Source organism: Rhinoraja longicauda, chromosome 9, assembly GCF_053455715.1.
Source record: "Rhinoraja longicauda isolate Sanriku21f chromosome 9, sRhiLon1.1, whole genome shotgun sequence".
NCBI classification, from domain to species: domain Eukaryota; kingdom Metazoa; phylum Chordata; class Chondrichthyes; order Rajiformes; family Arhynchobatidae; genus Rhinoraja; species Rhinoraja longicauda.
Window position 1 is genome coordinate 31,033,183 of NC_135961.1, and position 26,053 is coordinate 31,059,235.

Below are 26,053 nucleotides of genomic sequence, written 5' to 3' on the forward strand. Positions count from 1 at the left end.
TTGATAGAGAAGGTACTGAGCCCATAGTCCTACAGCACAGAAATAGGCCCTTCAATCCAACTTGTCCATACCAACCAAGATACCTAAGCTAGTCCCATTTGCCTGTGTTTGGCCATTATACCTCTCAATTTTTCCTATCTATGTACCTGTTCAAATGTCTTATGAATGTTGCTATTGTACCTACATCAAATACTTCCTTTTGGCATTCATCTATCTATATCTATTTTACACTTCCATAAGACCACCCCTAAGCCTCCTGTGCTCCAAGGAATAAAGTCCTAGCCTGCCCAACCTCCCCTTGCAGTTCAGGACTTGGAGTCCTGACAACATCCTCATAAATCTTCTCTATACTTGGTCCAGTTCAATGGCATCTTTCCTGTCGCAGGGTGACCAGAATTGCGCACGATACTCCGTGTGGCCTTACCAACGTGTTGTGCTACTGTAACGCAATGTCCCAAATTCTATACTAAATTCCCTTACTGATGAAGACCAATGTACCAAAAGCCTTCTTCACCACCCTATCATCTGCGGTGCCAGTTTCAGGGAACTATGTAGTTGTACTCCTAGATCCCTCGGCTCCACAACGTTTGCCAGGGCCCCATCATTCATCACACAAGTGCTGCCTTGAATTGACATCCTGAAAAGCAACACCTCACTTTTATCATCTACCATCATCTGTATAATCTGCAAACAAACTAATCAAGCCTTGTACATTTTCATTCATAGGATATGCCCTGCCTTCTTCGACCTTCAAGGTTACTTCTTCAAAAACCCAATCAAATCCGTGAGTCATTAACTCACACACACAAAACCATGCTATTGCTAATGCATGTATATCGGATCAGTCATCAGTTGTTGCAAAGTGTGACAGGGCTTTGGGGCTGAATGTTCCTGCCTTCCTGAGTTGGTTGAAAAAGACAATAGCGGAAATGATAATGGTTCCAATTTAGCCATGTGGCTGAGATACTGTGCCGGCAGTCAAGTGCCCCATATCTAGGAACATAATCACCTACAATTATTCAAATGTGAATTGAGGGAATAGTAAGATCAGCTGTATGAATACCTTCAACAATGTGGGAACCTTAATTCCGTGATAGTGTTACTGATTTGTTGCGAGAAACACTATCATGCCAAGCAGTATTTAGAGAAGCATCTGATGATGTATCTAACAAAGGGTTTTCAAACTGAAATGTGAACATAGAACATAGAACAGTATACACAGGACCAGGTCCTTTGGCCCATCATATTCATGCTGAACATAATGCCTAGTTAAACTAATCTCTGCCTGCACGTGATCTATATCCCTTCATTTCCTTGAACCAACCAGCATAACCCTAATCCTATCTCAGCAACTCAACACTCTGAATCGTTTCTTACAGTTTCCTCAACCTCTGACATTCTGGTGAAATTGGTCTAAAGAAGGGTACCAACCAGAAATATTGCATGCCCAGAGGAGGTTTACAAGAATGATCCCAGAAATGAGCAGGTTAGCATATGATGAGCGTTTGATGGCACTGGGCCTATGCACGCTGAAGTTTAGAAGTATGAGGAGGAAGCTCATTGAAACATACAGAATAGTGAAAGGATTGGATAGAGTGGATGTGGAGAGGATGTTTCCACTAGTGGGAGAGTCTAGAACTAGAGCTCATAGCCTCAGAATTAAAGGACATTCTTTTAGGAAGGAGATAAGGAGACATTTCTTTAGTCAGAGGGTGGTGAATCTGTGGAATTCTTTGCCACAGGAGGCTGTGGAGGCTAAGTCAGTGGATATATTTAAGGCAAAGATGGATTCTTGATTAGTAACGGTGTCAGAGGTTATGGGAAGAAGGCAGTAGAATGGGGTTAGGAGGGAGAGATAGATCAGCCATGGTTGAATGGAGGAGTAGACTTGATGGGCTGAATGGCCTAATTCTGCTCCAACCACTTATGATCCATTCCTCCCCAGATGCTGCCTGACCCACTGAGCTCCTCCTGCACATTGTGTTTTATTTAGCATTCTGGTAAACCTTGCCTGTACCATCTCTAAGGTTTCCACATCCTTCCTGTAATGGGGTGACCAGAGCTGAACATAATACTCCAAAGGCATCCTAACCAAATTCCTATAAAGCGCCAACATTACTTCTTGACTCTTATACTCAATGTCCCAACCAATGAAGCCAAGCATATCATATGCCTTCTTTACCACAGTAGTTGAGTGGCCACATTCAGGGAGCTATGAACCCCTAGATCCCTCTATACATCAATACTGTTAGAGGCCTTGCCATTAATTGTATACTCTCCCCTAACATAACCTCCCAAAACGCAGCACCTCATGTTTGCTTGAATTAAACCCCATCTACCATTTCTCCATCCATTTCTGCAGCTGATATATATCCTGCTGTATACTTTGACAGCCTTCCTCACTGTCTGCAACTTCACCAATTTTGGTGTTGTTTGCGAATTTACTATCCCACCCATCTACACTCATGTCTAAGTCGTTTTCTAGATCATAAACAACAGAGGTTCCAGCACAGATCCCTGTGGAATTCCACTGGCCATAGACCTCTAGCCAGGATAACAATCTTCCACACCAACCCTCTGATTTCTATGAGTAAGCCAATTCTGAATCCAAACGATCAAGTCATCGTGGATCGCATGCATCTTAATCTTCTGCTTCAACCTACCATGAGGAACTTTATCAAATACCCTACTAAAATCCATGTTGACAACATCCACGCCCTACCCTCATCGTCACCTCCTCAAAAACCTCATCGTTTGTAAGACATATTACATACAAAGTCATTCAGGTCAGGCAGCATCTCAGGAGAGAAGGAATGGGTGACGTTTCGGGTCGAGACCCTTCTTCAGACCCGAAACGTCACCCATTCCTTCTCTCCTGAGATGCTGCCTGACCTGCTGAGTTACTCCAGCATTTTGTGAATAAATATCTTTGATTTGTACCAGCATCTGCAGTTATTTTCTTACACATACAAAGTCATGCTGACTGTCCCCTCCATTAGCTTCCCTACCACTGACATGAGGCTCACCAGCCTGTAATGTCCTAGATGATCTCTACTTCCCTTCTTCAACAAAACAACAACATTGACCATTCTCCAGTACTCCAGGACCTCGCCTGCGTTTAGAGAAAACTAGACCAAGTGGACCCATTGGGCCTAAACCTCTCCTGCATTGGTGCACACCCTCTCCTCCCCCTCCCCATCCCCTCTCCCCCCTCTCCCTCCCTTCTCTCCCCACTCCCCCCTCCACTCCCCCTCCCTCCACCCCCCTACCTCCCCCATTCACCTCCCCCCTTCCCCTCTCCCTCACTCCATCCCCCTCAACCCCCCTTACCCTCCCTCCACCCCCTCCCTCCCTCCATCCCCTCCCTCCCTCCACCCCTCTCCCTCCCTAGGGGATAGATTTAAACTTTAAAATGTGAATAACTTTAAAAATATAACCGATTTCAATGAAACTTCTTCCATTAGCACCAAAGGGACGAAGGTGAGTAAGGTGGGCCTAAAATTGTCGCGCTATCGTGTACCGTTTTGGCTGTAGTTCAGGAACAAACAAACAAACTAGTGTTTTAGCATATAGATGCAAAGATTCTTGTCAACTCTTTTTCTCTTTCTCCAATGCTGCCTAACCAGCTGTTTTGACTATTTCTGTTTTTATTTCAGATTTCCCACATCTGCAGTTTTTGATTTTCTTTATTCGTAGCTGGTTTCAACTAGTTTGCAAGTCAAGTTCTGAACTGCATAAGCCAGTTCAAGGGCGTAAAAGTCAGTTCATAAATGCTGACTTTAATGGAGGAATCTCAGTCCTTAGGAAGAGATTTGGTATCTAAATGGCTTTGCTAAAAGAAAGAAAAATGCTCAAAAGAGAATGCATCTTCGATGTGAGGCTAATAGAGTTTGGAGTACTGCTTGAAAGATAGAAGTTTAAAGACATAGTAATCTGCTTGTTGAATTATTCTCTTGAATTTAAAATAGATACTTTCCAAAGAGTTTGACTATATACTGTGTCACTGCCCATTTCTCAAACAATTGGCTAGAGCACGCTAGATTGATCATACTATGCATAGTTGTTCAGCCTTATTATACCTTTGGTGGCATTATATGTTGGATCACAATGATTGTTGCATAAAAATGATTGAAATATTTTTTCTATATTGACAATAGGCTTACAAAAGAAGAATCTGAGTTTAAGTGATTGAATAATTTGTCTTATGCTAAAAAGATTAGAGACTCACTTTGAATGCTTGAAATTAAATAGTTAATTATAAAGACTGTATTCTGCATATTATACATTTAATTGAGAGGTGCATTAAACCAATGAGCAATTCCTAGCTTTTTATTGCAATATATTGCCTTCCCCCTTTTGATTAACTGAGACATTTCTTTGTATTCCTCGGTTCCTTGCTACGTTTAGACTTCCCAGTGGAGGAAAAGATCATGAGATTCCTTATCAACATTCATTTCACAGAGTGATGTTAGTAAGGGTACTCCATTTTTCTATTTGATGCACGTATTGTGACTGGGCTAAATTGACAATGATTTATTACGCTGTTAGAGTACATTAGGTATTCTTCACAGTGGACTGCATAGCCAGATAATAGTAGAAATCTCAATAAAAATCTTTCAGTTTTTCTGAACTAAATCGGGCTTAATGGAGATGGCACTGTATAAAAGTTCAGTTTAAATTAAATTTGACTTTTTCTGCTTAATTTGTTCAGCAGTAATTTATTAACATTCTGAACTTGAATTAAGATGCCCATCCTTTGTTTTCATTCATAATGAGGGCCAGAACAAGTTGAATTTGTACAGTGCTATTCACATTAAATAATCTCAATGTGTTTAATTGAAAGAGGGGTGTCACTGTAAAAAGGAAATTAAGAGGGAAGCTGAAACCCCAAGAGATGAAATTTGTAAAGGATTGTGCAGAGTGGAGAAAATTTGAGCCATGGGATTTGTTTGAGTAAGGATTGGATTATGAAAAATATACTCCAATTACCCTTTAGTAGGAACTGATCTGATTTTGGTGCTAAATTAGATTGTTATGTAGAGGAAGAGGATTTAGGGTTGCACATGTGAGTAATCGTTATGAGGGAATTTTGATAGCCATAGTACAACAGCCAAGATAGAACCGGCTTTATCTAGTGAACTATGAGAGAATAGACTCTGTATCTTCTCCTTTTCTCTACCTATTGCATGTGAGCTTGACTGGACTGTATTTTGGTACAGTATTACCTAATCTGATCAGGTAAACATGAAAACAAAGCTTTTTACTAAGCCTCAGTACACATGACAATAATAAACATAAACCTAAACCCAGCAGGAAAAGAAGAGAGTGCCCATTGTTGGCTCTGATGAGATCAGTGAAAATTTCTCAGCTTTACTCTGTGCTCCTGCTGTGTGGGCAGTTGAGCACCTCTTCCAGATGGTGTGAGTGAGTGTCTTCTGTATGTCTTGTTGGCGCCACAAGCAGGAGTCATGGGCATTGATCGTGTTTAGATTTGGGTCTGTGAATTTGTGTGCTCTTCTTGATTGGGAGCTCTGCCATTCTGAGCGCCCCAGTGTAGATGTTTGAAAATTAAGTGGTTAAGCCATGGGCTGTTCCACCAAAACTGATGGATTGATGCCCAATCTGTTACATACCTTTACAGGGGTCTTACACAAAGTTAAAATGGGAATTGCTAACCTAATATGAAGAGTCAATCTGTGGGCATAAGTTGTTTTTTAAAGGAATGATTAATGTTTTTTTTAATTTTGTGAGAATACCACATTTTGCATTTTTGCAGACATTGTTTAATTTCCCATTGTTATTTAAATTGAACATTAACTCTGTGTAGGATTAAATACAACAGGCACCTTAGAAAAGCAATGATAATCTTCTTAAAATTGTTCATCTGTTGTTCTTGGTGTATAGGTTTCCATCGAAGTTATAGCACTCCATCTGCTCTTCTGTTACCAGGGGAATGCAAACAAAAGAACTCTTCAAGCAGGTAACATTCAATGCTGAAAAAATCATGACAGTAATTATTGATTCTCCATTGCATGGGACAGTATCAGTGTTGTTTGGTGTTCAATATATGTATGCTGATGGATAGTAAACAATATTTGACTCTAATCTCAGTTTCTTGTGATGTATTCCTTGTATGTGAAGTAGATTGGAGGCGAATTTGTAGTAAGTGATGAATAGTTTCAAATAAAAGAAAATGGTGGGGATACACAACAGATCAGGCACATCCTTGGCGAGAAAAACAGAGTTAAGGTTTCAGGTTCAGAACACAAATTGCTGGAGGATCTCAGCAGGTCAAACGGGCAGCTGGCAATGGTACTGAGTTGAGGTGAGAACATTGTCAAAGAGCAGAAGATCAATGAAAATAATGAAGGGAGAACAGTAGGAGAAGGATTCACAAAATCCCTGGCAAAGGGAGCTGAAGAACTTCTTTAAAGTGGGCATATAACAAAAATTTGCAGTGGAGTAGTGAAATGGAGACGAAAGAGACTATTGGTGCTGGAGCCTGGTCACCTACAGAGTTCCTCCAGCAATTTGTTTATTGCTTCAGGACAATGTAATAATTGCTTTTTCACTTTTATTGACCTCAAACTTTAACTCTGTTTCTTTCTCCACAGGTGATGCTTAACCTGCTGAGTATATCAGCATTTTCTATTTTGATTTCAGATTTCAAGCATCTACAATTAGTTTGCTTTTCAGTTACTAAGTCAATTTGTTTCATAAAATATATTTTGTAACTACCGTTACTTTGAAGGGATTTTTCTTGTTCGATAACTCATTTTCTCCAAACATCAGAAACCAATAACCAATCTGCCACTGGGCTTCTCTTTAAATCCATTATTGCAAACATTGGACCTATCTTACCAGATGATGCCAAGGTAGAAAAGGAAAAGTGCTTTCACTGGAAGAACCTATTTCTCAAGAATCTTGCGGGAACAACATTCCTACATTCACATATGAACAGGAACAATGGGAGCTAAGGTTTTTATAAGCAGTGATAGCACCTGCTGCAACCAGAGTTACAGTGCATTCAGAAAGTATTCAGACCCCTTCACTTTTTCCACATTTTGCTACGTTACAGCCTTATTTTAAAATGGATTAAATTCATTTTTTTTATCATCAATCACACACAATACCCCATAATAAAAAAGCAAAAAAAGGTGTTTAGAATTTTTTGCAAAGTAATTAAAAAGAAATAACTGAAATATTACATTTACATAAATATTCATACCCTTTACTCAGTACTTTGTTGAGGCACCTTTGGCAGCGATTACAGCCTCAAGTCTTCTTGGGTATGACACTAAAGGCTTGGCACACCTGTACTTGGGTAATTTCTCCCATTCTTCTCTACAGATCCTCTCAAGCTCTGTCAGGTTGCATGGGGAGCATCGATGCACAGCTATTTTCAAGTCCCTCCAGAGATGTTCGATCGGGTTCAAGTCCGGGCTCTGGCTGGGCCACTCAAGGGCATTCACAGACTTGTCACAAATCCACTCCTGCGTTGTCTTGGCTATGTGCTTAGAGTCGTTTTCCTGTTGGAAGGTGAACCTCTGCCCTAGTCTGAGGCCCGGAACACTCAGGAGCAGGTTTTCATCAAGGATCTCTGTGTACTTTGCTCCATTCATCCTTCCCTCGATCCTGACTAGTTTCCCAGTTCCTGCTGCTGAAAAACATCCCCACAGCATGATGCTGTCACCACCATGCTTTACCGTAGGTATAGTATTGGCCAGGTGATGAGCAGTGCCGCTTAGCATTCAGGTAAAAGAATTCAATCTTGGTTTCATCAGACCAGAGAATCTTGTTTCTCATGGTCTGCGAGTCCTTTAGATGCCTTTTGGTAAACTCCAAGCGGGCTGTCATATGCCTTTTACTGAGGAGTGGCTTCCGTCTGGCCACTCTACTATAAAGGCCTGATGGGTGGAGTGCTGCAGATATAGTTGTCCTTCTGGAAGTTTCTCCCATCTTCACAGAGGAACTCTGGAGCTCTGTCAGTGACCATCGGGTTCTTGGTCACCTCCCTGACCAAGGCCCTTCTCCCCCGATTGCTCAGTTTGGCCGGCAGCCATAGGGCAGCCAACTCTATGAAGAGTCCTGGTGGTTCCAAAGTACTTCCATTTAAGAATGACGGAGGCCACTGTGCTCTTCGGGACCTGCAAAGCTGCAGAAATTGGTTTATACCGTTCCCCAGATCTGTCTCAAAGATCTACGGACAATTCCTTCATCTTCACGGCTTGGTTTTTGCTCTGCCATGCACTGTCAACTATGGGACCTTATATAGACAGGTGTGTGTCTTTCTAAATCATGTCCAATCAATTTAATTTACCACTGGTGGACTCCAATCAAGTTGTAGAAACATCTCAAGAATAATCAATGGAAACAGGATGAACATAAGCTCAATTTTGAGTGTCATAGCAAAGGGTCTGAATACTTATGTAAATGTGATATTTCAGTTATTTATTTTTAATTACTTTGCAAAAAATTCTAAACACTTGTTTTTGCTTTTTTATTATAGGGTATTGTGTGTAGATTGGTGATTAAAAAAAAGAATTTAATCCATTTTAAAATAAGGCAATAACGTAGCAAAATGTGGAAAAAATTAAGTGGTCTGAATACTTTAAAAAAAATTGATTTTTATTTATTTATTTTCCAGTCAATACAATACAACAGATTGACCTTACAGTTGTGAAAGTTAAATTGTGCAAAATCATTGTATCAAAAATAAAAGAATATCATCACACATGATATTTTCTGACCAAAAAATATGCACTGTACAATGCACTGAATGCACTGTACAATGGACATACTTGCCTGGATTTCTCCCCTGTAGAAGTGAACGCTTCCAGCTCATTGTAGGTGGCAACAGCTGATAACTGCTATATTTCATATCACATGCAATTTTGACATGATGGAGGTTTTCTACTCAATGGAAAAGGAGGCTGCGCGGGGCTGTCCATGCTCCCGGGAGACCGTGGCTCTTGCACAGGTGAACGTAAGACCCGGCGGATTGCGGATACAGGGGGGAGCCCACTGAGGTGGTCCCCTGTAGCCGACAGCAGACCCAGCGGATCACGTCCTGCAAGAGGAAGCAGCTGAGTCGGTCCACAGCTCATCCTACAAAGTTCAGAGACTGGGACGATGGAATCACCAATGATGGACACAACGGGCGAGGGACAAGGTCGGTAGGAGAGGAGAAGAAACTGGGGTCTGGCCTACTGCGTCCTCGAGGTCGGCTGCAGGAGACATTCTCAGAGAGCAAAGGTGGACGGGTGAGGAGAGGGACGTGGCGGCCATGGAAGGAGATGGCTGGAGGCCCGCAACAGCCTGGGATTTGCTTGGAACAGGCTCATAAGAACAAGAGCGTGGACTTTGAAAATAGTGCCAAAACATGGAGCCTCGTGCATGCGGGCTCAATAGACTATTTCTGTACACTTGCTAATGGAGGATCGGGGGTATGGCAATACTCTACTGGACTCTTTTTATGAAAAAGAATTTCACTGTGTTAGCACCGCACATGTGACAATAAAAGCACCATTGAATCATTGATCCATTGATTTCTTCTCCTTCTCCTTCAGTAAACAGCAAGAGAAGACACGCACACAGAATTTCTCAGACGGCAATCTTCTCAAGGGTGTAGGAAATAGACGGCATACTTATTGGTCTAAGAGCTCAATGTGTGCATTTTGACTTTTCCATTTGTAGAAAAGGCTGTTGTTCACCAAGTATGTACAAGCTTGTTAAAGATCCTGGTGGATCAGGGAAGCATGAATGACGTTTGTTCTATGCCACTTTATTTCATCCACTGCAGCCGGCCAACAGATCACTCTGGAGGGTGAGGATTCTCCTCTTTATGGATTGATTGAATTGATTGAAAGATACAGCGTGGAGGCAGGCCTTTCGGCCCACCGTCCAGTCTGACCATCGACTATTCGATGTTATCCTGTTTTCCCATCCACATCCTAAACGCTAGGCAATTTCACAGATGCCAATTAACCTACAAACCCGAACGTCATTGCGATGTGGGAGGAAACTGGTGCACTCAGAGGAAACATGCAAACCACACAGAAAGCATCCGACGTCATGATCGAACCTAGGTCTGTGGCGTTGTGAGGCAGCAGCTCTATCATTCATGCTCTATCCTTGCCCCCTCACCTCTATGTGGTTGCCAGGAAATCTTTGGTCATTTGACATTTCATATCATACTTTCTCATGACATTGGAGGCCATTTTGCCCATCGAGTCTATGCTGGCTCACAGTATTCCGATCAATCTCACTCCCTTGTTTGCTTTCCTATGACTTATTCTCCCTCACATCTTCTCATTCCAGATTCTTCTGCCACCCAACTACACGAGAAGGAAATTATAAAGACCAATTAACCGCCCAGCATGTACTTTGTGATGGGGGGGGGGGGAAACCAGAGCACCTTGGGGAAGCCCACACAGTCACGGATAAAACTCCACACAAAGTATCAGGATCAATCCCAGGTCTCTGCAGCCATGCAGCAGAACTGAACTATCTGCTGTGACTCTGAGCCATCCAGTGTTGGAACAGATAATGAAAAGCATAGCTATCGGCCACCAGGAATGTTGTGGAGACTGTCACCATGATCTTCAAAATAAGATTCTGCCGCCTGTACAGGTAGGAGATTCTCTGCTGTCATCCCCAGAGGTGATCTCCTAATTCGGTTATGTCTTTCAAAATATTGTCATATTCCAGGCACACCCTTGCCCATTGCAGGTGGAAGAAGAAGAATGACATGGCAAGCAGTGAAAAAGGTCCTTTTGACCCATCATCCATTCAAAGTCTGAAATCAAATCTCTGTTTAATCTGATTTCCCTTATTTTTAGGTCTCATGGGATACTTTATAAAATGTTCATGTAAAGCACAGGTACTCCATTTTCTTTTGTAATCTTATTATTTCTGTAACTTTAATTAAGAACTGGTTGACTCATTTACTTTGATTTAAGTGCTTTAATACTTTCTGTTGTAGTCAAGATGTGCCATCTTGTCAAACCCATTAATAGACCAATTCATGCTTAGTTTTTCATTTTCTTTGTTACGAATAATCTGCTCATAATGACTAAACCTATGAACAGTGAATATATTTAGTTGAAAATAGTTAATACATTGTGCAGCACAAATAGAGTGTTTTATGCCTGTGCCTAGCTGTGATTTACCTTTTGTTAAATCTGATATCCACTCAGTTCTTGCTTGACATCTTATTGTGTGCCCAAACAAACAAAGTTCCACTATTACATTTCACAAGTGCACGATTTAATAGGGGTTCCCAAAGTTCTAAATGACTAGTTTTACAAAAATATGATTCTAATGTAAATTTGCCCATTCATTCTTAAAGCATTTCTCAAACTAGTAATAATAATAATGGAGGCACAAAAGACTGCAAGTGTTGGAATCATGAGCAAAACACAAAATGCTGGAGTAACTCAGCAGGCCAGACAGCAGTTCTGGAGTAAATGGATGGCGACTTTTCAGCGCGGGACCCTTCTTCAGACAGATAATAATAATAATGTTTCATGGTATTTATTAAGGACTGGATATAATGTATATTCCATTAGGTTAATTATAGGTAGTGTTAAGATGAATATTCAATGAAATTAAAGACTTGTCGTGAGTGTATGTAGATTGATTATATCTGGGTAGATATAAAAACTGGATATTCATAAAATACTGGTGTAACTCCACGGGTCAAGCAGCGTCTCTGGAGAAAATGGATAGGAGATGTTTCAAATAATTTGGGTCTTGAAAAAGGGATTTTTCTCGCTTCCAGTCTCTGCCCCCCCCCCCCATCGCCCCTCCTTGCAATCAGCCTGAAGAAGGGTCCGGACAATAAACACCACCTATTCATTTTCCCCAGAGATGCTGCCTGACCCGCTGAGTTATTCCAGCATTTTCTGTCTATCTTTGGTGTAAACCAACATCTGCAGTTCCTTTTTATTACATTATGAAAAATGGATATTTCCCACTTATGAAGACATCAGCGCTCAGACAGTTCTCAGGAACGGAACCATCATGCAACTTAGGGACTGCCTGGTTTTTGAAATGGAATTAAAGTTTTGCATTTAACTTCAACTTTAAATTATAGATTTAGTCTAGTGCATTTAAATTATAGATTTAGTCTAGACTAAATCTAGTGCATTTAATATCAGTAGATAGTAATGGATATGATTTTCCAGAGAAAACATTTACAAACTTCCAAAGATTGCAGCAGAATTTATGTAGGGAGGGGCATGAGATGCAATTTAGGAATTCATTGAATCTATAGTTGACAAAGGAATGGGTGTCAGTTTCAGAGATAAAGTGGGGGTGGTGGGCAGGGGTGGTTGGGGATGGTGAAAAGTTATGGTAGAAACGGGCAAGATTTCAATGATTGAAATTTACATTCCAGACACTCTTCTACCACAGGAACTGAAATTGAGTATGTTGAGCAGGTTATGTATTATCTACCAAGCCTGTTATTTTAACTATTCATATTTTCAGTTTTGATGTATAGGTTAATTATGGCATTGAAAATACTTGAAATCTCACAATAGCTTATTAATGATAGTGACAAGATGATCCATACTTTAATATGCTATGTCTATCCTATCAACCAATTAGTAGTGAAAATGTCGAATGAATTTAGATGCCTGTAGTTACGATGTTACACTGGGTGCCAGAAAATTCAATGCAATAGTGTTCTTTTTCAGTACCATTCAGCTGAAAATTAATTTTGTAATAAGGGAACGTGATAAGAATTGTTCCCAGATTGTTTTGGGTATGTCGTAACATTTGATGGGCATTTCTAAACAGGCGCAGCAGTAGAGTTGCTGCCTTACAGCGCCAGAGACCTGGGTTCGATACTGATCACAGGTGCTGTCTGTATGGAGTTTGTACGTTTTCCCTGTGAATGTGTAGATTTTCTCTGGGAGCTCCAGTTTCCTCCCACACTCCAGAGTCATGCAGGTTTGTATGTTGATTGGCTTTGGTAAAAATTGTAAATTGCCCCTAATGTGTAGGATAGTGTTAGTGTACGGGGTGATTGCTGATCGGTACGGACTCGATGGGCCGAAGTATTTCCTGCACTGTATCTCTAAAGTCTAAAGTAAATCTAATTCCCCTTTCCCTTCTGGGCCGCTGATTCCCCATTCACTGTTTTCAAACCCCTAAACTCACGACTGTGTTCCTGCATTCGACACCAACACCATTGTCAAGTTTGCAGACGACACAACGGTGATCGCCAACGGTGATGAAACAAAATACAGAGCGGAGGTGCAGAACCTGGTGGACTGGTGCTCTGATAACAACCTGTCTCTAAATACCACCAAGACCAAGGAGCTGATCATCAACTTCCGTAGGTCACACAACGGGGAATACGCCCCGATCTTTATCAATGGGGACAGTGTGGAGAGAGTGTGCAGCTTCAAGTTTCTGGGCACTCACATTTCGGAGGACCTAACATGGTCCAATAACACTGCTGCGCTGGTCAAGAAGGCACAGCAACGACTGTTCTACCTAAGAACACTGAAAAAGTCTGGTCTACCCCAACAGCTGCTGACGACCTTCTACCGCTGCACCATACAGAGCATCCTAACACGTGGCATCCCTGTGTGGTATCTCAGCTGTACGGCGGCAGAGAGGAAAGCTCTTCAGCGGGTGGTCCATAGAGCTCAGAGGACCATCGGAACACAGCTACCAGCCTTGGAGGGCATCTACAACACACGATGCCTCAGAATAGCCACCAGCATCCACAAAGACTCTTCACACCCCTGCAACAGTCTGTTCGAACTTCTACCATCGAGCAGACGATACAAGGCCTTCTACGCCCGCACTTCCAGACTCAGGAACAGCTTCATCCCCAGGGCCATAACTGCTATGAACCGGTCCTGTTGAGCCGGATGGCACATCGCACAGTGAACCGGCACAGATCTACTTGCACTTTATTCTGTTTTAAAACTGTTCTAATTTGTTTCATTGGGTTGTTTAAATTAATACTGACTAGCTAATTAATTTATTGCATCGTATGGGAGGCGCATTCCCAATCTCGTTGTACCCCTGTACAATGATAATAAAGATATATTGTATTGTATTGTGGAATAGAAATGTGATAAGGTTCCAGGAGGAATGAATAAATAGAAAGCACTTAATATATATATTTGCACGTTAGCTTCATCTTCAGTACCTCAACACTCTTCTTCAATCCACAATTATTTACTGTTTGTTATTATTAGCCTTTTATTTCAATTCTACTTTTACTTATTTTTTCTATTTGCATTGTTTGTTTTTTCCTTATTTCCTTGTGTCTCCCACTGCCAATAACCAGAGCTGCCTATTTCTGCCTGCTAACTTATTAATTGTTTTTATTGTGATCTATGTTCTTCAATATCTTCTTGACATATTTCCAGGTTTCCGGGGCAGATTGAATTTTGTGTAATTTATTTCAGCACTTAAGATCTAAAATTTGTGTTTTGAAAGTTGTGGTATAATTCCTGAAATCTATCCACAGGGTCACAAAAACAAAATGGTAGTACAAAACAAATCTTTTTCTTCCTGCCGTAAAATAGAAAATTGAGACATTGAGATGGAGTTGGGAATTAAAAACATTATTATCTTTTATTGGAATTGGGAAAAGAAATAACAATAACAACTTTTGTTGCCAATATAGAGCACATTACCCTTAATAAAAAACAGAAAATTTCCATTAGAAAGAACATTTTCTAAAAATTGAAAGAGAAAAAAAACAATGTTTATGTGCAAGCTATTCAAAAAAAGCAATTGGTACATGTTTTTAAGTGTTTGCCCCATGTTCTGTGATGTCTAGCTCAACAGGGAATTGGAATAGGCACCTCATGTTGTGATTACCCGAAAAGAGTGGCACAGTTAGTAGAGCCGCTGCCTCACAGCACCAGAGACCCAGGTTCACTCCTAAACTTGGATACTATCTGTATAGAGCTTGCAAACCTTGTGAACCATGTTACTAACAGGTTTGTAGTCTTCCCATGACTATGTGGGTTTTCTCCACATCCCAAAGACGTGCGGGTCAGTAGGTTAATTGGCCAATGTAAATTACTCTTAGGGTGTAAGTAAGTGCTAGAATCTGGGGTGTAGATAGATTGTAGTGTGAATGGCATGACTGTAGGAGTAATGTAAATAGCTGGGAATAGATCACCATGGAGTAGGTAGGCTGAAGAGCTTATTTCCATGCTGTATCTCTCAAGGATGTTATAACGTAGGTAATTTCTCTGTAGTACTTTAACATTGTAGTGATGCTATCAGTATGTGTGAGTGCACATTTCTGACTTTACAACAGAAAATGGATTCATGGATAGGAAAGGTGTAAAGGTGTAAGGTGTAGGGACCAGCATAGATGGGCAATCTTGGTTAGCATGGGCAAGTTGGGCCGAAAGGCATGTTTCCATGCTGTGACTCAAAGGCATGTTTCCTCTATGACTCTTTATAGCTCAAAAATAGTTCAACTCATTACTCCTGCATAGTTAAACAAGTAAAGCATTATGAGATTGTTGGAGAAAAAGGATATGATATAGTAAAAAAAATCTATTTTGCACATTTAGAAACATGAGACAGTAAGCAGGAAAGAAAGTGAAGCCAAATGAACAGAAATATTATTAAGATTAAAAAAAGAAATAACAGAGGAATTCATCAAAAATAATTGACTTACTGATTGCAGGAATATAATGGGGTCTTGGACGTCACAAATCATGATGCCATGACACCTACTTCAAGGATGAAAATCTATGCAGATTAATTATTCAGAGCATTTTTCTTATATTCTAAATGCCAATTACAGTTACTTTGAATAGATTAGTGAAAGTAACTGTTTGAAAAGGCTATTTGCAACTTCTGGTGCATTTACATCACGACTTTTGTTTGTAAGGGCATTCTCAATATTAATATATTGCTTATTCTGCCAGTAACTTGAAGTTTTCTGCTTCCGATAAATATACAATTAAGAAAAACATAGATGATGGGGATGTGTGAGGTAGGTCTTTTACATAGAGAATAGTGGGGGCCTGGAACGCATTGCTGGGGGTGGTGGTGGAGGCAAATACGATAGTGGTGTTTAAGAAGCTTTTAGATATGCATATGGAAATACAGGGAATAGAGGAATAGCGATCATGTACAGACAGATGAGATTAGTTTAACCTGGCATCACGTTCGACACAAACATTGTGGCCGAAGGGCCCGTTCCTGTGCTTTGCTGTTCTGTGTTTTATGTTCTATTACAGTGATACAATTTAGATGAAGTAGTGCTCTAAATTCAAAGTAGTTTGTTAAAAACCTTCAAATTCAGATTTTTAAAATGAATTAAATTATTTGTTATAACATTTCTGATTAATTATTGTTGATTGAGTTGATAGCAAAGGTTTCTGTATTCATTCTAATAAGATTAATTTGTGATGATACATAAAAATCTAATTTCAAATAGCAGATATCAGTTTATGTGCTTCTTAGTTACAACAAGATAGTCTTATATTTCTATAATTTTAAAACACTACAAGATAAAGGATACAACTATTTCCAGTCAAATCAAAACAAATTTTGATTTTTCAGATTCCTATCTTATGGTTTATTTGGCAAGTTGTAAATTTTCCTTCTCAAGGTTGTAGTTTATACCATCTTGATATCTTTACCAAAGGAAACATTCTGTCAGCATCCAGCCTATCAATCCCTCGTATGTTTTTACAAGATCATCCTTTATTCTTATAAGCTTCAGCTATGCTGCGCAACCTATGAAGAGAGGTTGCAACCCCCCATTCACTTGTAGAGTACACTAGAATTCTAGGCTGCTATGATTTACACATTCAGTTTCAGTTTAGTTTATTGTCATGTGTACCAAAGTACAGTGAAAAGCTTTTGTTGCATGCTAACCAGTCAGCGGAGAGACAATACATGATTACAATCCAGATACATCATAAAGGATATATCATGAATAATGTTTAGTGCAGGATAAAATCAGTAAAGTCTGATCAAAGAAAGTCCAAGGGTCTCCAATAAGATAGATAGTAGTTCAGGACTGCTCTCTAGTTTCTGGTAGGATGGTTCAGGAGCTATTATCAGTCTTTACTTGAGATACCTGTACCTTAAAAGGAATGGGTAAAACAATATACAGACTCAAAGCTTCTCTTCTTTCTGGCCGTTACATCTGGAACTTAACTACACAATGTATAGGAAAAAGATACACATGAACAAGTTCTGCTCACATTATTAATATGGTCTATTCAATTATTTTAATGATTTTTTTGGTCAGAAGGATATATAAATAAAAGATCACATTCCCGAATAGTGTTCTCGTGGGTGAATTTAAAAAACCCATCAGAGTATCTGGAAGCTTATCCCTTGAATGAAGTAAGGATTTATCCTGTCTCCTTGGCAAAGCACTGCATAAATCATATTAATACATTTTCTTTTCTGCAAATATATATATACCATTCTTTAAAAACCCATTTGATGCGGTTTTCTTGAGTTGTATTTATATTTGTGCAGAAAATTAATGCAGGTATCATCACTTTAAGGCATTAAATTGGCACTGGTCCATGATAGTGGATGTAGACTGGAAGAAGTCATACTAAATTTCTGCAAGGTTGTTACTACAAAATTGTGCAATCTGGTGTCTTCCTTAACAACATTCAGCTTTTAATGCCTTTAAAGAATTTTGAGTTAGTCAAGACGAGTTTATTGCCATGTGCACGTAGGGTGAGGTGTAGGAACAATGAAAATCTTACTTGCAGCAGTGTCACAAACACATAGACTCAGACAAACATAAGAACATAAATGTGTAGAAAAAGAAAAACTGCAGATGCTGGTTTAAATCAAAGGTAGACACAAAATGCTGGAGTAATTCAACGGGTCAGGCAGCATCTCTGGAGAGAAGGAATGGATGGCGTTTCGGGTCGAGACCCTTCTTCAGACTTATGTCAGGGGAGGGGGCAGGATTGACATCAGTCTGAAGAAGGGTCTCGATCCGAAACATCACACATTCCTTCTCTCCAGAGACGCTGCCTGACCCGCTGAGTTACTCCAGCATTTTGTGTCTACCTAAGAACATAAATTGTGCAAGACAGTAAAGCAAAAATAAAAAGATATTTGTGCAAAACACAGTTAGAATAAAAAATAAATCCATGGTAGTGCAAGAGGTGGTTCTGATGTCGAGGTAGGTTTAAAGTTGTGCGGGTTGGTTCAAGAACCTGACAGTTGTAGGAAAGTAACTGTTTCTGAACCTGGTGGAGTGTGACTTGAGGCTTCTATACCTCCTGCCTGATAATGAACTTCAATGTTGCAACCACTGGGCACCCAATGTGTTTTATTTAGAATCATAAAAGTCAAACAGCTTCTTCAAAAAAGGATATTTTTGAGATATCGAAGTTGGTGAATTCATGACGGTCTTCATTTTGGTGTGAATAAAAAAGATTTTCACTTTGTTCACGAGATCCATTTTCCACATCCTGCATTCTGGCATCGATATCTAAGCGAGTTTCATTGGATACATTCCATAAACTCTATTCCCCATAACTGTCTGTGGCTAAACTAGATTGTCTACAACCATAGCTTCACCTCAATAACATTAGCGCTTCTTATTTGTAGCCGATTGCATTGCAATGAGGTTGTGCAAAAATGTAAATATATGTACATATCTTAACTAACTTTTCCACTCATTTATCCATCTTTATTATGAATGAATATAACCACACCGATTTCTCAAGCCAAGAATTTAAAAGCTTTACTGCTCACTGAATGAAAAAAATCTTCTCATCTTAGCCCTAAATAGCCAATGTCTTATTCCCAAATCGTGCTTTCTGGCCCAAAGCTTCTCACTCGAGGGAAATATTCTCCTTGCTTCTAGCCTGTCAATCTCTTTTACAATTGTGTTAAGTTTCAATAAAGTCTCCCCTTATTCCAAACTCGAAAGAGTATGTCCCATTGCACACTATCTCTCAGACAGCAAACCCACCATTGCTGGAGCTAATCCATTATGACAGGTACATCCTTCCTTGCGTACAGATATCAAAACTACAGAATATTGCAGGTGTGGTCGCACCAGAACTAAAAATAATTGCAATTAGACTTATTTACTGCTGTAATCAAATTCCCTCGTAATAAAGATCCCTCCTACCAATAGTTAAACTTGTTGCACTTGCATCTTGACCTTTAGTGACTTGAAGGAATGTGCCTCTTTCCTTGCTGACTTCTTGATTAACTCCCAAATAAATAGCTCTTCATAGTTCATAATGTGCGTTTATTATCCAAGCCCTGCTATTATTTTTCATATGTGATAGGAGCAGAATTAGGCCATTCCATCCATCGTGTACTCCGCCATTCAATCATGGCTGATTTATCTCTTCCTCTTAACCCCATTCTCTTGCCTTCTCCTGCTTTCTAAAATGCAATGGAGAATATAAAATGCAATGTGTAACTTTCAAGTACTTGTCCAGAAATTCCTGGGAGCAATCTAAGCCTTGCACTAGGTAGCACTCTACTTTTGATGTATCTACGTTTTAAAGTGTTGTGGGGCAAATTTCCATCAGGCTTTTCTATGCTCTCAATAGTGTCAGCAGAAACTACTGCACATATGATTTGATTTTAAATTTTAAGGTATAGATTACTAATTAATAAGAATATTAATGCAGCATGAGGGCAGCAGAGTGGCGTAGTGGTAGAGTTGCTGCCTTACAGTGCCAAAGACCCGGGTTTGATCCCGATTACAGGTGCTGTCTGAACAGAGTTTGAACCTTCTCCCTGTGACTGCGTAGGCTTTCTCTGGGTGTTCCGGTTTCCTCCCACTTTCCAAAAAGGTTAATTGGTTTTGGTAAATTGTAAATTGTCCCTAGGACAATTGTGTAGGATTTTGATAGTGTACAGAGTGATCGCTGGTCGGTGAGGACTCACTGGACCAAAGGCCTTGTTTCCACGCCGTATCTCTAAAGTTTAAAGACTAAAAGTAAAGAATGAAAAATTGTAACTAGGCAAGGTAAGGCAAGGCAAGTTTATTTATATAGCACATTTCAGCAACAAGGCAATTCAAAGTGCTTTACATAAAACATTAAAGAGCAGTTAAAAGCAATTAAAAACAGTCATTAAAGAGAATAAAAAATAAAAACAGGCTAAAATAGAATAAGACAGGTATAAAATACAAAATTAAAAGTTACAGTTGCAGTGTAAGAAATGAATAATTATTTGATTTAATAAAAGGCAGCGTCAAACAGAATAGTCTTCAGCCTCAATTTAAAAATCGAGGCTAAAGACCTGAGAGTTGCAGCGGACCTGCAGTTTTCTGGGAGTTTGTTCCATATATGTGGTACATAACAACTAAATGCTGCTTCTCCATGTTTAGTTCTGACTCTGGGGACAGAAAGCTGACCTGTCCCAGATGAGCTGAGAGGTCTGGATGGTTCATAATATAGCAGAAGATCAGAAATGTATTTTGTCCCTAAACCATTCAGTGCTTTATAAACCAACAGTAGTATTTTGAAATCAATTATTTGACAGACTGGAAGCCAGTGTAAAAACCTCAGAACTACATACGATATGGCAGATAGTAATCCATTAGCTAATACTATCGCACAAAGATAAATTTTATGCATTAGATAAGACAGGGAAGATATTAGGGAAGATCTTGCCTGATTTCAGTACCTCTGCAGTAGGATGCACAGTGAAATACTGGCCATAGGGAAGGTAGACTGGGCAGAAGTGGGAATAAGAACATTTCCACTCTGCAGCGGCCCCATTATACCGTGTCCTTCTAATCCTAGCACCACAAAAAAAAATGGTGTATTTCCTTTTTTTTGGAGTTCAACCTCTTATCCACGAGATTTTAATCAGCAATGTTTTATAGATAGATTTCACGACTTATTCCACTATTCAGAAATAATAATTGGTATCTTTTCTTAGGATCCCAGTTTTCTTAGATTAATGAGGTTGATATTTGATTCAGGAACGTACCTTGGCTGTCTGGTTAAAGGTGTAACAAAAGAGCAAGAACGTAGCAGTAAGATGACCTGGTTGCAGTATGAGCCATTTCCACTGGGGGGAGATAGTTAGAATGCTTATGCTAGTAAATAAAAGCAACTTCCCCAGCAAGGTATAAAGCAAAACATCTATATACTAAAACTCTCGTTTGTTATCTTGTTTGTGACTAAACTTCAGCCAAAACGGTACACGATAGTGCGACAATTGTAGGCCAACCTTACTCACCATTGTCACTTTAGTGATAATGCAAGTAGTTTTATTGAAATCGGTTATATTTTAAAAGTTATTCACATTTTTAAGTTTAAAAGGAGGGGAGGAGGAGGGAGGGAGGGGGGAAAGGGGGTGGGAGGGAGGGGGAAAGGGGGAGTGGGGGAGGGGGGCGGTTGAGGAGAGAGGGGGGGAGGACAGGGTGCTGCACCAATGCAGGAGAGGTTTGGGCCCAACGGGTCCACTTGGCCTTTACAAACAAAGAGCGATGGTTGAAGCGATCATGCTACTTAAGAGGAACAAAAGAATAAGAGAGATGTAGACCATTTGGCCCCTCAAACTTGCTCAGTAGATCATTTAATCATAGAACCAAGGAACTGCAGATGCTGGTTTACACAAAAGGACACAAAATGCTGGAGTAACTCAGCGAGTCAGGCAGCATCTGTCGAAAACATGAATAGGAGACATTTTAGGTTGAGACCCTTCTTCAGATTCCAATGTTCGAGCAAAATACAAAGTCAGTGGGTCAGGAATATTCAGTTACAGAAAATGCAAATATTGAAGTTATAAATTGTTGTTAGAAGTATATGTTAAATGTCTTTCTTTGAATTTACTTTTCACTCATTTCTATTCATTTTATCTGATTATATTCTATTCATTTGAATGTGTATAAATTTGTCTTTCCTAAACTGGATGTTTTAATATTTTATTTGTTCTAAAGAAATTTCTTTGTTATCTTCATCTTTTCATGCCACAAGTCTAAACCTTAATCTTTAATTCTCTCTAATATTTATTGTAGCTGGTATCAAACGTAACAAAATCAGAAATTCCTGGTAACTGTGAAAGGAAAAACAGTTAGTGTTTCAGATTGATTTCTGATTTTGCAGTTGCTGATTGGCATGTTTGTAACCTTCTGTATACTCTTTTCAATGTAAGCAAATCTTCTCTGTCTCCAGGACACGAACAATTGTGCACATATCACACCATACATGAATAAACCCATACATTGCAAAAAATCTGGATTACTTTTCACTGCATTGCTGAGGAAGCGTTGTACTGTCAGAGGAGCCATGATTGAGATTCTGATTGCTCTTTTGGGACTGAGTTCCTTTAGCTCTCAATGGTTTCTCGCAGTCTTTGGCACAGCAGTTCCTATACCAAAATGTGAATGATGCAGCTTGCCTGATGGGATGCTTTCTCCAGTGAATCTGTTAAACTCCGTAAGAGTCATTGGGTACATGCTTAATTTCCTTTGTCTTCTGAGGAAGTAGAGCCAAAGATGTGCTTTCTTGGTCATTATAATAATAGTCCAGCTCAAATTGTGGGTGCTTCATTGAAAGACACAGCATGGAAACAAGCCCTTCAGCCCATCGAGTCCACATGGCCCATCGATCATCCGTTCATACTAGTTCTATGTTATCCCACTTTCACATCTATTCCCCATACGCTAGGAGCAATTCACAGAGGCCAATTAACCCATAAACTGGCACATTTTGTGGGATGTGTTCCTCTCTCCGCAGATGCTGCCTGATCTGTTGAATAATTCGAGCATTTTCTGTTTTTATTTGACTTCAGGGACTAGTAGCTCTTTGATGTTCAGTTACAATATTTTATCAGATTTAAATCAGACATTTGAAAACAAAAATTGTAACAGGTGTAAATACACAGAAATTGCTGACTTTATCAGTACTGGCTTGGAAACCGGCGAACCTGGAGGACACCCATGTGTTCAGTAGGAAGAACGATATTTGCACTGAGGAACTTAAATCTGTTGACTATCTCCACATCAGCACACTCGAAGCAGGCTGAGATGTGTATCCACGTTGCTTCCTATTGTAGCTTCAGCTATTCTTTTCTCTTATTTCCTACATCCTCTATCATTTCTGCATTCCTCAGATTCTATCAGATCCTGGGCTACACCGTGACTAGCACAGTGCTAGAGACCCGAGCTCAATCCTGACTACGGGTGCTGGCTGTACGGAGTTTGTACGTTCTCCCTGGGACCGCGTGGGTTAGCTCCGGGTGCTCCGGTTTCCTCCCACACCCCAAAGACGGACAGGTTTGTAGGATGTGTAAGAAGGAACTGCAGATGCCGGTTTAAACTGAAGATAGACACAAAAAGCTGGAGTAACTCAGCTGGAGTAAAAAAGCTGGCAGCATCTCTGGAGAGAAGGAATAGGTGACGTTTCGGGTCGAGACGTTTAGGGTCTGAAGGAGGAGGGGAGGGGAGGGAGGGGGAAGGGAAGGAGAGGGGAGGGGAGGGGGGAGGAGAGGGTGCTGCACCAATGCAGGAGAGGTTTGGGCCCAACGGGTCCACTTGGTCTAGTCTAAAATAAAAGTCTATCCTTTTGAATATATGTGGTTTTCATCACTGCAGTTCTGGCAGCTGTGCCCTCAGCTACTTCTTTACCACTTGGAGTATATATTTGTTGAGGTAACGCAACCTATTGTGGAGTGCTGGCAAAGCTCCGCTTGGTTGCCATGAATATCTGAGAGTTTTGATACGTGAAGGTTGAACTAATAGAAGTTACAAAGGTGTTTCTGCGAATATGCCTTTTGCACTTCAGCTCGGGGTGAAACAACACCATGATTTCGGATACAACTATGAAAAATGGTGCTGGGAAGTGGAGTGTAGATAAGGAAGAGGAGCTACCTACCTTGAGGGTTTGGTAAACCTCCTTGCATTTCAGCCTTTCCTAATTCCAAATGGTTATTTTAAATCTAATTCTTTGATCAAACCTTTGGTCATATGCCTCTGTTTTGTATCATATCATCATATCATATCATATATACAGCCGGAAACAGGCCTTTTCGGCCCACCAAGTCCGTGCCGCCCAGCGATCCCCGTACATTAACACTACCCTACACCCACTAGGGACAATTTTTTTTTTTTTAACATATACCCAGCCAATTAACCTACATACCTGTACGTCTTTGGAGTCTGATCTTATCTTGTCTGATAACAATTCTCTCTTGCACATTGAGATACACATTGAAGATACTATATGAATGAAATTGTTGGTTGAATGATAGATTTGAACAGGAAATATTGTATGCGATGAATATTTGATAATGGATAAATATTTTGACAATTTGGACTCCATACTGTGCCTGTAATGAAGCTTACATTTCTAACATTCTAACATTTCTTTTTATGAAAAAAAAGAATGCTATTTTTTGATAAGGGCTGGGTGCTGCCATCTAACAGCTGAATTCCATCAGTACCATAATATTTTGCAAGCAGTTTGTTTCTTTGAAGAAGCATGATGATAATGAAACTGCTGAATTATAATGTTGAAGAAAATGAGGAGCTTTAGATGCCACGATGGCTCCAGCTGGGAGTGATTTGTTTTATTGCCTTTTATCATTACACAAGACTATGTTATAGAAATGCCAGCATATTTTTGATGATGCAGCAAATAGTGGTTGTATTTATGTGGTCACTCGTGAACAAAATATTGATCTCATTATTTTGCGCTCCTACAAAACATCAAGCCCAGTCGTTAACATGGCTGGTGACAGGACCATACAAATGGAACCAAGGTTGTTAGTATGCCAGCTGGTAGAAGAGTAATTAATTTTTTTAACCATGATTTAATTGCAGTTGTTTATGAAATACATATACACTGACTATGTTCTCATAGCCCTTCCACAGTCTCATTTAGTGCACAGCACTCCCAATCAAGTTGAGAAGTGCCACCAACAGCAGCTTTGCAAAGTGGTTATTAAATTGTCGCCTTGACCTGCATTATTTTAACAACACCAAAGATAGGTGTAATTAAAAAATACAGCAGTTACCAGTGCCTTAATGCCCTGACACGATATTTCTTTTTAGTGTACCTCTGAAATAAAGGAAGACACGAAGCAATGTGAAGCTAGTTATAGGGTATATTTAATAATATATTTTTCTCTAGCTGTTATATGCAAATTTGTTGCAAGTTTCTGCTAGTGGTAGGAATAATGCGCAATGGGGTTTATATATTTAAACATTTCTTTTGAATTAGAATCTTTTTAGGTGAGCTGAAAAATACAGTTTTATTTAATAATTTTTGAAGATTCAAATATTGATTTGATCAAATTTTGAAGATAAATATTGTGTTTGACAATGCAATTTATGCTCCGCAGTGGTAAAGTATAGGTTTGTACTCTAAAAGCAATGATTTTCAATCGTGCCTCGAAAAGAAGGGCCATGTGGAGTCTGAGCATTTTCACGCAGCAGAGGTGTTGAGTTTGTTACAATATTTATTGCCTTTTTGTAACAAGTTTCCAGTAAGTCTTGTTAGGCATGCATAAGGAAAGCATTAGAGAAGCAAAAATAAAGGATGTTAAAGTAAAAGTGTTTAATTAATCAGACCCTCAAAATTCACATCATCATGAAGGTGTTTTAGATTGCAGTTACAGAATCAAACTGCATGGGAACAGGCCCTTCAGCCCAACTTTCCCATGTCGACCAAGATGCTCCATATGCACTAGCCCCACCTGCCCATGTTTATAGAGTCATAGAGTTATACAGCAAGGAAACAGGCCCTTTGGCCCAACTTGCCCATGCCGACCTAGTTACAATATCTGCTGGGAGTGTTTAAAAAAAATTATATAATGTAATCCAGTGTAATTAACGTCCAAATGCTATAAACAGCAGTCAAAGGAATATCTGCATTCCTACAGATTAAATTAAAATTTAACTCGGTAAAATTAGTTTCATCTGAGGCAGTATTTCTCTCAGCCTTCCTCCTTGAACATTAAAGTTAAGATGTGATTCATTGAAATTAAAAGAAGCACAAGGCTCAAAAACAGATAAAACTAAACATGCTCGAAATGAAGAATGTTAACCCGCAGGTGCGAAGGAAAGATGGGCTAATATCTTGCGCAG

General features: G+C 39.8%; 1 protein-coding gene across 12 annotated transcripts in view; it reads left to right on the top strand.

Moving 5' to 3' along the window:
- Positions 1-26,053, top strand: part of LOC144596572 (CAP-Gly domain-containing linker protein 4) — a 180,831-nt gene that overhangs the window by 150,924 nt on the left and 3,854 nt on the right. For 11 of the 12 annotated variants that reach the window (XR_013547632.1, XM_078405041.1, XM_078405049.1 and 8 more), the window contains one exon: positions 5,905-5,980. Coding sequence is in view for 11 of the 12 variants with exons in the window: in XM_078405041.1 (XP_078261167.1) it covers positions 5,905-5,980 (76 nt within the window). In the remaining variant the exon portion in view is untranslated. Of the gene's footprint in view, positions 1-5,904; positions 5,981-10,841; positions 10,883-26,053 lie in introns of all 12 variants that reach the window. The other variant, XM_078405051.1, reaches the window with a different exon arrangement.